Raw genomic sequence first — 12,077 nt, 5'->3', positions numbered from 1 at the left:
CTGCTCTCCTTAGCCAGCAGCCTCTCCAGACCTCAGTTTCCCCGGTAACACAGGCTTACTGTGAGATGGGGAAACCCAGCGCTCCCAGGTGGCCCTCCCTGCGTCTCGCACTGAGATGGGCCTTTGGGGCCATGCAAGTCCTCCCCCACTGTGGGCTGCTCCCCTGGGTCTGGGCGAGGCGGTGGCCAGCTGCTCGAGGGTCTGTAGCAGGAGCAGGCTCACCCTCTGCCGTTGTCCAAGTGGATGATGAACGTCTCGTTCCCAAACTTCTCAAAAGTCTCGTAGTGGTGGCGGTCCATGTTTCCTGTGGGGACAAGCAGGAACGGCGGCAGCTCAGAGGCCTCTGCTCTCTGCAAAGTGGCATCTTCCCTCCCTCCCGGAACAGGGCCTCTGCGCCGTAATAACACAGCGAAAGCAGGGACCCCAACCCTAACCCCTCCTCGGACCACGGGACCGTGGACAGGTCGCACCGGGCAGCTGCCCACCGCAGAGCCCTGGGTGTCATCTGGTCTGTGCAGGGTCCGTGGGAACCCACACGCCTCGTGCACATGGGGCGGCCGGCACGGCCGCGGGACGTACCCATGAGGAAGTCGAAAATGGTCATGTCCATGATGTCCAGGACGCGGTGGCGGCTGTCGTAGGGCGGCGTCTGCTTCACCTCCTCACAGTAGTCGGGGTCCACCTCCCACCTGCCGGGAGCCGCGTGAGGCGTCTGTGCGTGCCTGCCCTTCCACCTTCCGGCCCGTGGCCGCCGGCGATCCCACACCCCTGCCAAGCCCGTCCCCTGTTCCCTCACTGGGGGGACAGAAGCCAGCCCCACCCCTGGGGCCCGCAGCCCCCGCACTCACTCGGCCTTCTTGCGCTTGTGGTAGGAGCGCCGCCAGGGGTTCCGCCACGTCTTCCTCTTGGCCAGGGACAGGTCGGGCAGGAAGGCGGCCAGCGAGCCCTCTATCTGGTCTGGCTTGCCGCACAGGGCGTGCTCGGTGGAGCAGTAGTAGGAACACTCCCCGTAGAAGCAGATGTTGTTGGCTGTGGGGCAGACCTCCGGTCAGGTCACGGGGGCCACTCAGGGCACCCTCCAGGCAGCCCCTGCCCAGAGCTTCCGTCCAAGCCAGGCCCGTCTGCTGGGACCACCCCACGCTCTCCCAGGGCCGTGCCCGGCTCTGCCTGGTGCTTCTCGGGGCAGGAGCCGCCCACAGCTCTCCCATCCATCGCAGCAAACGCCACCACCCTGCGCTGCAGAAAACCGAGCCCTGCAGAGCAGACACCCAGGGTCGCCCACCACCAGGAGGCAGAGCTGGGGCCTGAACCTGCTGCTTTCTACTCAGCCTCTAAACTCAGGGACTGGAGACTATGGAAAATCCAGATTCAATGTTCAATGGCTTAAAAAAATGCACCGATACCATAAAAACCATGAAGACACAACCCACAGACTGGAAGAAAGTATCTGCAAGTCCTATGTCTGACGAGGATCTGGGAGAGCTAAAGAACTCTTGCAATGCACTCGAAAGACAAGTAACACAAGCAATAAATGGCAAAGGACTTGAGTGGACGTTTCGCCAAGACAAATAAGTGTCCAACAGGCTCATCGGGAAATGCAAACCAGATTCATGAGGAGATGGCACCTCACACCTGCCAAGGTGGTTTTGATGAAAAGAACAGATAACAGCAGAGTTTGGTACATTCATCTGAAATACCTACGAGGAACGAGCTTTTAGGTTGAGTTTTTATGAGCCAGCAAATCAGGGGCCTTGAGTGGATTTTATCTGCATGAATTAGGGGCAGGTGGAGAGGCGCTGAGGCCCCCGTGTTGGGAGCGATCAGAGAGCATTGCTCCCATGGCAGGGCCTGCGCTTTGTGGGGTTTCCCTGGTGGCTGTGGGTCATTTCATTCCCTTTGGCCTGGCGTTGCTTGGACCACATGCCAGGTTTAAAGCAAGCTGGGGCAGGTAACTGAGAGCATCGGCTGTGTCTCCGTGCGCACGTAGGCGTGTCAGGAGAGCCCGAGAGGTTTTTATAAACGTCAGCACCCAGCAGATGTGTGTATTTCCACTACCAGGCTCATTCTCAGCTTGCCCCCCACCCAGGCACCCACCACCCGGTGGAATCGAGCAAGGGGAGGCCACCCGGCCCCAACTACTCGAGGAGGGTCATGTGGGGGTGTTTTTAAGCCTGGGGGGGAGGGTCCCCCCTGGTCATGTCATGCTACCTGGAGAAGACTCCCTGGAGAGGCTGGGAAGTTCCAAAAGTGAATCATTTTGCCTTTTAAAATAAACAAAGGGTAGCAGTAGCCTCCCCGACAGCACAGGGGATTGGAGAGAGGATCACTGCATAGCCAGTCTGGCAGCCCTAAGCCCATGTGCCAGGCCACATGTGGCCGTGGAAGGGGCACATGAGCCTCCTTGGCAGGGTGGGAGCAGCTCTGCACCTCTTGAGCAAGGAAGCCCCAGCCCCCAAGTCCACTAATCCGCTGGGGCGGGCCGTGTGAGGCTACCTGGAGAGATGAAGAAGGTTCTCCACAGCTTCTTGTCTCGCGTGACGTCCCGGATTTCCCTGGTCATGTTGACCATCCTGCCGGCCACGGGAGGGACCCGGCGGAAGTCCAGGATCCTGGCGAGAGAGAGGCAGAAAAGGGCGTCTGTGCTCTGGGGCGGCTCCCGGCAGCAGGTGGGCTGCACCGCGCCGGTCTCCCCCTCCTTTAAACCCAGCGCCAGGATCCCCAGTGATGGGGCAGAAATGCACCCCAGAAGGGCGGAGCTGGCCATGATTCAAGGACTGGCATCGCTGCCCCTGTTTCGGGCTGAATTTAAAACACAATTAAATCAACCCCTTTTAATGGGACTCTCTCTGAACTGTGTTGCCGCATGCTTAATTACACGAGAGGCGGGGCGTGGGCTCTTCTTGCTGACACAGGACGTTGTAATGGCCCCGCACAGTGTCCTCCATGGGGGCTGGCTGGACGTGCCGGATGGAGGCCACCCATGCTCAGCACGGAGCACCAGCCACCTCTGCCCCAGGCAGGCTCACCAGCTGTCCCACTTCATGCACAAGCCAACCGAGGGCTCCACGGGTCCCGATGAGTGACCCTCACCAGCTCCGTGGCCACTATTTATCTTTTCACAGAAAGGCCCATTTCTGGATTCGGGCTGTTTCTGGATAGTTGAAAATGTTGACTCCTGGGGATTTCTATAGTTGTCACGTAAGATTTCCATCTCACAAAAAGCTTCCAAACTTCAGTGTCACTGCATTCTAACCAGCCCCAGGAGAGGCCAGCCCTGCTGGCCTCGGCCGCAGCCTGGGCTGAGATGCTGTCCGGTCAGGATCCCAAGATGCAGGCCAGGGGCGCCTCCCCTCCGCTGTGCCTGGGGCGTCTCTCAACCCTCTGGACCCTGCGAACCAGGGTCGAGCCTGAAAACTGCCCCTCAGCACAGAACGCTGAGCCCCAGGGGTGCCAAGACGTCCACGCACAGGGTCGCCTGCCGCCCCTCCCCCTACAAGGGCCAAGCGGAGCCTGAGGATGAGTCCACGTCCTGTTGGGCCTCTCACCACGGACACTGAACACCGCTGCCTCCAGGCAGCCTGCTTTGGTTACTGCTTCTCTCTCCACCCTCCCCATCCTCTTTCCCTCCCCTGTTCCCGCTGCCTGCAGCTGCCCTCTGTGCGGCACCGTCACAGGTGCAGGAGGGAGCCTGACTGATGGCAAGTGCCTCGAGGACAGGGCGTCTCCCGCTGCATGAGAGGCATGGTGGGGAGCGTGGGACTCTGGGCAAATAGTTTCTCAGAGTGCCTCTGTTTTCCCATCTGTGAAATGGGCACAGATGGTGTCTACGTAGAGTGCTGTGAGGGCTGAAGGACTGAGGTACATACCGTGCCCCAAACAAGACAGCCGCTGGGAGAAGGTGCCCAAAGTGTTGCTGTCACTGGACGCTGCCGTCCCCCGCCCAGAACGGCCTATGGCTCAGGGAGGAGCCCAGAATGGATCTGAATGAAGGACATGTGACCCCTGCGCTGGCAACAGTCCTCAGGGGGAGCGGGGGAAGGAGGCTCACCTGTCAAGGTGGAGGCTCACCTGTCAAGGTGGAGGCTCACCTGTCAAGGTGGAGGCTCACCTGTCAAGGTGGAAGGCGGCGATCTCCGCATTGTGCCTCTCGTAGTCAGAGAAGTAGAAAAAGTCGGGGGGTGTCTCCTGTTCCCTTGTTTGCCTACAGAAATGGGACAGAACCGGGAAGGGTTTGTCACCAAGACAGCCCCAGGTACAGGGTGTGTGCCCTGGTGTGCTGGCTCCAGCTCCAACCAGCTTTCGAGACCCATCTGTTAAATTTCCAATAATTCTGCAAACCATTTAAACACAGTCATCATTAGACGTTAACTTACATGAACCTACAATTAAACGCATTATAGTTTAACAGTGAAAGGTACTCAAGTCTCATCTCTTTCCAGTTGGCCTGTTTGCATCCCTCGATCCGCGAGCACCTCTTCCCAACTCCTCGCTGGTGGCCCCACCACACCGGCCATGGAGGGAGACCTTGCCTCACAAACCCGCAAACTCCGTGACTCAGGCCTGTCCCCTGGAGCTGGTTAACATGTGTCCACCACCCCACCCCATCCCCCGTCCGTGCCACCGCCTGACCCCTCAAGGCTGTTGGGCAGAAGCCACTCTAGCCTCAGAGCCCAGACATGTGGCTGAGCGTGGCCCCGGGAGAGGGGAGGACCCACCCTCGGCTGAGCAGGGGGCACCTGAGGGCCGGTGCCAGGCACGACAAACTGTCCCTCAAAGCGCCCTTAGCCGTCCCCTGGAAGGGAGCGACCCCCGGCAGGACGTGAGGGAGGCTAGGGCTTTCTGCCCATGTGAAGTGGACAAGAGGGACCCAGGTTCCCAGCCTGCCCGCTTCCCGCCCACAGGGGTACCGGCCGCCAGCCTGCTCAGCCTTCCTCCGTCCCCTCCCGGACTCCAGTTGTGACCAGCTGCTGTTTCCCACGCTGGTCTCTAGTCCTCCATGCTCCTGTCTCTGCTCACACTGTTCCGCCTTCCTGAACACCCTTCCTGTCACGTCTCCAGAAGGCTAAGTCAGCATTTCTGAATGCGTGTCCCTTGGAACTGGGCCCAGGACCTTCCAGCACACAAGGAGTCCCTAAGTCATGGGACTGGCGGATGCGCTGCCAGGGGTCTGAGCCCCATGAGCTGCTCTCGGAGGTGCTGGCTTCTCTTGGGGCCACCCCACGGCCCACCTGCTGCCCAGTGGGACTCTCGCTCCCAGCACCCAGGCCTCGAAACCTGGTGAGGGGGGCACTTCTGTGACGAAGGAAACCTGGACGCCATGCACCCCCACCTCACAGATGGGAACACCGAGGCCGAAGGGGAGGGACATCCTCGGAGCCCCCTGCTGCTGGTGCCAGGACCCAGCCCAGGGCTCCCGCCCTTGGGGCTCCGTCCATTAGCGCAGCCCACAGGCCGAGTGCTTGGTGGTGCTGGCGTCAACCCGGCCCTGGCCAGATGGAGGGTCCGAGCCGGAGGTGAGAGGTGCCCAGTTTCACTTCCTATCCCTGTCCCACTGCCGAGGTCCTGCTCACACAGTCCCTGGACTTTGTGTGGGCCTGGGCTGGGGGAGCCAGCCCACCCGAGACTGAGCCAGGACCATCAGGCCGCCCAGCCCAGGCCCCCTCTCAGAGGACGGGGCCAGGGGCCCCAGGATGCAGAGCAGGACGGCGCTGGTGGCGGCTCAGGTTAGCCAGGGCTGCCCAGAGAGGGCGGCACGGAAGCAGCGGGACCAGCACCCAGGGGAAGGAAATCTGCATTTAATCAGGAAAACAGGCCGGCGGACGCCAATCTCCCCGGGCTTTCCTCACCAGTGATTTAGACATCCACGTGCACGCACACAGGCCTGGCCCCGCCGGCCTTAGCTGGACTCTACTGAGTCTTACTCAAACCCCAGGTTTCCTCGGCCCCCACTGCAGCGGCCTGAGACCACCTGTACCTTCCCCTACAGTGGCGGAACCCGTCTGGTCTGCTGAGAAGTTTTCTCGTCTGTAGAAGGGGTGACGCTCCGCCTCTCCTCTAGGTCCCTGAGCCTTCAGGACGGCGGACACGGCTGCAGGCGGGGCTGGCAGAGTAGCTCAGAAGCTTCGCCCGTCCCCGAGCCCAGTGTCCTGGCAGGTGCGGGCTGGGCCCTCTGTGTGCACCCCAGCACCGCCCTCCTTCCCTGGGCTTCTGCAGCCCTCCCCCCCCAGAAGGGCTTCAGGACCCCCAGGCAAAGTGGGCACAGACAGCCCAGGGCAATGTGGCACCTCCCTGTCCCTCTCCCCCCCCCCCCCCCCCGCCAACAGCTTGGAGCCACATGCCAGACTGCTTCTGAAAGGTCAGCACCATTCTCTGAACCCTGAAGGTCTCCCTTATCTCAGGCTCCGGAATGTTCAACAAACTCCAGGGGAAGCAGGGACACTCTTAGGTCTCTACACACGCAAGCATCTGGCCTTAAAAACTCGGAAATGTTAACCTATCGTTGTGCAAAGTCACGTCTCACAGCAGAAGTCCTTCCTGAGTGAAGTCTGCATCCACTCTGTGTCCCTGCCGCCACCTGCAGGGGACAGTGCACCCCAGGAGGTCCTCCCAGGCCAGGCCCAGGGTGGGAACTCAGCCCTTAATCCAATAAGAATTTGCCAGAATCAAAAGCTGGTGTCCTTTCCAGGTGCTGGGAATCACAGATCAGGCCGGGCCCCACACGTGGCCCAGCCCAGGCTTCCCATGCAAGGTGCGGCCGTCCGCTCTGGGCCTGAGTGACAGCTCCCGAGCCTCCATCTCGGGACACTCCTCGCTAACCCCTCCTGCCTTCGGCCTCCCTGGCCTGGGTCCTTCCTTCCAAACGTGCAGCTGAGGTTAGGGTTAGGGTTAGCCGAGCCCCTCTGAGCTCCCAGCCCCCACCACCAGCCAACGTTATGGCCAAACAACTGGGCTGGCGCACAGTACGCGGTGGTGGGTTCCTTCCCGGGGAGGTGCTTTGCCCCTGGGGCAGGACCACGTCCAGGCCTCGGGCCCATCCAGCCCCGTCAGCCGGCACATCCCTCCCTCCCCGGGTTCTCAGAAAGCCGTTGCCAGCTCTTCTCTGAATTCCCTGGACGTTACTTGCCCCCATAAAGGACATCCGCCAGCCCTTCTGGGAACCAGTTTGGGATGATGGCACGCAAGGACAGACTCTTTTTTTTTTTTTTCTTTTTTTTTTAATGTACTTAGTGCCTATATGGATAGACTCTTTGTGACACGCCATCCTCGCCTTGACAGGACTCTGGTGAGGAAAGGCTCTGGCCTTGCACCCGGCCCCGTGTGAGGCCAGAGGGCCGTCCTCGTTCTGTTAAGAGCAGAATGCAGGTGCCGCACCGATGCACAAGGGACGCTTTCACTCAGTGACCTCGCCAAGCCTGGGGTCGTGGCTGTGGCGCATTTTCACCATGGCCAGGGTGGAGGAGGCTGCTGGTGACAGCAGGTGCGGCCGCACACGGAACGTGCATGGACACCTTGCCCACGACATCTCTGGAGGTGGCTGCCCCTCCTCCGCCTCTGGGGCTAGAATCTGGGCCGGGCGGGGTCAGTGGCAGAGCCGAGCAGAGCTGAGCTGTCAGAGGGGTCTTGGTGAGAGGGGCCGGGACCCCGACCCTCTGATTTCTCCCGTCATAGCCTTGCAGAGGGCTGGGGCAGAGCACCAGTGGCCGAGGAAGATGGAGTTTGATTTCCTCAGAGGAGCAACTTGCCGACTTGAGCAAACTGCACTAACCCGTCATTAAAGCACATCCCACCTGGCGGCTGCTGCCCAACCCCACGTCCTGCTGGTGGGCCACAGGCAGCAGGCAGACAATGGGGGGCAGCTGTACACAGCCCTGCTCTGGGGCCAGGCTCCCCCACTCCAGCCCAAGCCCTCTGGGCAGTGCTGGCACCAGCAGGGCAGACCCAGGGTGACAGCAGGAGGGAAGCAGGACCAGCCCTGAGGGCAGAGGAAGAAAGAGGCTGCCAATCGTCCAACCCCTTGAATCCACAGGGTAGGGGACAGTCTCACCCCCAAACCCACCCCTGCCCTTCACACCCTCACCGCAGCCCGAGGCTACTCCTCACTCCCTCTGGAACACTGCTCAGCTCCCCTGCACCTGCCCCCACCTCACCCTGCTGCCCCCTCCCAGGGAGGACATGCTCAGGCACGTGCCCAGGTCCCCGGCCTCCACATGTGTCCCCACCTGTGCCCCACCTGTACTTCCCCCCACCCCAGCTCTGCCCTGATCTGTCCCAGCCCCGTGGGGCCTCCCCTGGTGGCCCAAGACAGAACACAGCTGCCCCCAGGAGCACGTGGCACGCGAGACACTGGGTGGCATTGTTTGCCAGACTTGGGGGAAGGGCCTGGGGGCAGGAGTGTTCTGTCCTCAGGATCTGTGCCCAGCCAAGCGCTCGCTTCAGAGCCGGTGTTTCATGACAAACGAATGAATGGGGGATTGAGGGAGGACGCTCAGAGAGGGCCCAGATCTGTCTGCAGCCTCCAGCCCTAGCTTCCCACTTCTTCAACCTCTGTCACCACCATCACCACCACCATCATCACCACCATCACCACCATCATCATCACCGTTGTCACCACCGTCACCACCATCACCATCACCACTGCCATCACCACTGTCACCACCATCATCATCATCACCACCATCATCATCACCATTGTCACCACTGTCATCATCACCATTGTCACTACCATCACCATCATTGTCACCACCACCATCACCTCCACAGTCGCTGCCACCATCTCCTCATGAATTCATGCTGAGCTCACTGCCAGATGGACAGTGACAATATTTGTGACGCTATTATAAAAATCGACCAATTCTATCTGCCAGCAACTTGGCCTTTGTTTCTCCCTCCCTTGCCCCTGCCTACTGCTCTATGCAGTTCATACACCTGGAGTCCAGGTGCTTCCAAGACCTGCTGCTCTGAGAAGGGTCCAGGTACTTCCTCAAGGCTGACCTAGTTCCAGAACAGTTCCTAGTTCCCACCTCTCACACATCAGGGCTTTCCAAGGACTTACCTCCTTCGGCTGTTCAGGGAACTAGCAGCCAAACCCCCAGGTGTCCCCACGATCAACCCAGAGATGCAGCCTCCAGCCCAGGAGCCAGCGTGGGAAGAGCAGCCTGTAGCGTCAGAGCCTGAGGGGCACCGTGTCCACTAGGAGCCTCCAACAGGAGAGGGGTCTTGCTCCGAATCAGGGGGCTGGTCTGCTTCACCCTTTGGAGACCCTGGGTACCACAGCCAAAGCCCCCACATCTTGCCCAGGCCAACCTGCTCTTGGCCTGCTCCTCAGAATAGCTCACGGTCACCCCAGCTCAGAGCAGATCTGTGCAACTCCTGCGTCTGTCTGGTCCTAGGTCTGTGGGGGGAACCCTAGCACCAGGGTGTTCAAAGAGGGTCAGAGATATATATATGGGGTCCAACATCCCCCAGGTAAGGTCCCAGTGGTGGGCAACTTCCCCCCTCTTCTGATAACACCCTCATCACATGCCGTGGGTCATCACGATGTCTGGGAGAAGTCTGACTGTGGTGGGGTGTGTTTTCCCCTCCTTACATAAATCCATTCTGCACCTGTGCTGAAGAGAGTCAGTCCCCGGCTACCAAGGGCTTCGGGCTCCTCAATGAACACTGCAGACCCCAAAGAACAAGACATGGCTTGGCATGTGCCTGCCCATCCTGGCACTGAATTCCGACCCTCTGAGACAGGGCATCTTATTATCCCCCCAGGCAGGCCAGGCACCTGTGCCCAAGTCACACAGCCCCAAACTTGGCCTTGAACACCTCAGGTTTGTTGTAAAAACAAAGAGACGGTCAGCCTCCTGTGCTGAGGTGTGACACAGGCACACTCCAGCCACCAAGGAGGTGAGGAAGGTGCTCATGCACACTCTTCCTCGCAAGGTGACTCCCGGGTGCTCAGAACAGAACCTGCTGAGACCCCCACCTCCAGGGCCAGCTGCTGTCAGACAGGGGACCCCGCCTGCCGCTCACCTGCTCCTGGGACTGCCCAGGCCCTGTGGTGCACTGGATTATCCTAAGGTCTCCCCGACGGGCTCCCATGGGATCAGGTGTGTCAAATGCAGCCTGCAGCGGCCAGGCGTCCTGTGAGCCTGTCTGTCTGCCGTCCACCTCAGCCTGGCATTGGGGCTGCCCTCACAGGGCCCAGTGCTCTAGCCTGTCTGGGGCATCCAGGGCCTCTGCTCTGGGGCTCAGTCCTCCTTCGTACCCCAACTTTCAGCTCCTCCCATCAGACCCTCCACATGGTAGCCAGGGTCTCCGATGGACAGCCTTCGGTGAGGCTGCTGCCGGACTGGAGGTGCCTGAGTCTCAGTGGTGCCCGCACACAGTGGCGCCTTCACGGTTTGAGCACCTGCTGGACCCCAGGGACACCCTGGAATCCCCAGGAAACGGGAAACCTCCCAGGACCAGCCACGCCCGAGAACACTCAGGACAGAATTCCCAGAGGTGCCAGCAGGGAGCAGGCCAGGCTGAGACCACGGCCAGCCCCGACCACTGGGTCCCTTCCAGACGTCGGGTCTCATGTGGCCACCCTCAGGACACATTCAATGTCCCAGTCCTGCCCTCAGGGCCACCCGGAGGCCCAGCTCTGCCCACCGGGGGAGGCATCTGGTGAATGCCCCACGTTGCAGACACCCCACCCAGCACACCCAGCCCTCCACCCGCGCATGGGCCAGACCCTGCTGGAGTTCGAGCAAACTGCAAACCCAGAGGCCCCTTTCTGGCCAGTGGACCTGTAAAGATTTCTGTTTTTAGGGCGCATATCAGGTACAGATCGTGTGTGATGGCCTGACACATGCACATAGCAGGCGACCAACACCCCAGGCGAGACATCGATTCCTTCCACCCATCTCCCCGAGCCCCCACCTGGGCCTGTCCAGTGGAACCCCCAGGAGCCGGCTGCGGAGACTGCTAACACCCCAGATGATCACAGCTTTCCAGAACATCCTCAAGTGGAGCTGGTGACAGCCCCCCACAGGAGAGGGCCCAGGCCGCCATGTGCCTGCTCATTCCCACTTGTGACGGAGCCACATACCACCCCACGTGCACGCTGCCCGTCCACATCTGTTCGTGCACGCCCGGCTGCTGCTGCTCCCCGGCAGTCACAACCGGGCTGTGGGCCGGGCTCCTGGGACAGACACCCGGGGAGAAGCTGCAGTTGCTGGGGGGGGGGGGTTTCTCGGGTTCCGCAATGGTCTTTGTGTGGCCTCCCTCCCGCCTGGCAGGCGACCCTTCTCTGCATCCACCCAGGGACACTCGGCCCCTCTTCCTCCAGGCCTTCGGTGCTGCTGGGAGCTGTTTTAAGGCTCCTATGGGCTGTGAGCATCTCAAGGCAGGGGCCAAATGTAATCACCCCGAGGAGGCCCTGTGGACAGAGCTGGGCACCCAGGAAACCCGCAGGGTGGGCAGGGCCTGGACACTCCCGCCCAGGGCCAGCTAGGGATGTGCACAACGCTGGAAAAGGAGGCTGGTCCCCCCTCCCTGCCTAAGGTTTGCACCAAAATAGACGAGGGGTGTGAAAACTGCCCACTGCACACAGCCAGTGACGACAGAGAAGGCCGGAGTCCACTCTGGCCCCCAACTGCCCACGTAACGTGGTGAAAGGACAACCTCCGTGCACCGTCTGTCTGCTGAGCACTAGAGGCTACCGTTACCAGCAGGAAACGACTGAGAAGAGAATCGAGGGTCTCAGAGCCGTGTCGCTACAGGGGAGGTGTCTCTGGCCCAGAGTCACGCCCGCCCGGCCACGCTGGCTTCTCAGGCCCGGGCTGCCGAGCAGGAGCGGCGCGGGACGTCTCTGGAGTTGCCAGAAGCCAGAGTGCCGGGGCCACCCTGGGAGACTGGGGCTTTTCTCCTCACACCTGCAAGGGCGAGGGAGAGGACGGTGGGGGTGGGGAGGAGAGGTGGCCCCGAGGAGCCCGCAGGCTGGCTCTCCCCTCCGTGGGAGGTCTCGGCCCTCGCTGCGCACAGGACAGGAGGTGCGGCCACTGATGGCCACCGGGGAGAACACACTGGAAAAGTACTGAACC

The 12,077-nt window shown here is 61.0% G+C and overlaps 1 protein-coding gene across 1 annotated transcript in view; it reads right to left on the bottom strand.

Annotated features, from left to right (window-relative positions):
• Positions 1 to 12,077, bottom strand: part of FAM20C (FAM20C golgi associated secretory pathway kinase) — a 46,229-nt gene that overhangs the window by 2,205 nt on the left and 31,947 nt on the right. The window contains exons 4-8 of the mRNA XM_012759361.3: positions 4,109 to 4,201; positions 2,494 to 2,609; positions 849 to 1,029; positions 580 to 689; positions 223 to 304 (exon numbers count right to left, since the gene is read on the bottom strand). Of these exons, the coding sequence (XP_012614815.1) occupies positions 223 to 304; positions 580 to 689; positions 849 to 1,029; positions 2,494 to 2,609; positions 4,109 to 4,201 (582 nt within the window). The remainder of the gene's footprint in view (positions 1 to 222; positions 305 to 579; positions 690 to 848; positions 1,030 to 2,493; positions 2,610 to 4,108; positions 4,202 to 12,077) is intronic.

Source organism: Microcebus murinus, chromosome 19, assembly GCF_040939455.1.
Source record: "Microcebus murinus isolate Inina chromosome 19, M.murinus_Inina_mat1.0, whole genome shotgun sequence".
Lineage (NCBI taxonomy): Eukaryota > Metazoa > Chordata > Mammalia > Primates > Cheirogaleidae > Microcebus > Microcebus murinus.
This window is presented reverse-complemented; position numbering and strand designations above follow the sequence as displayed.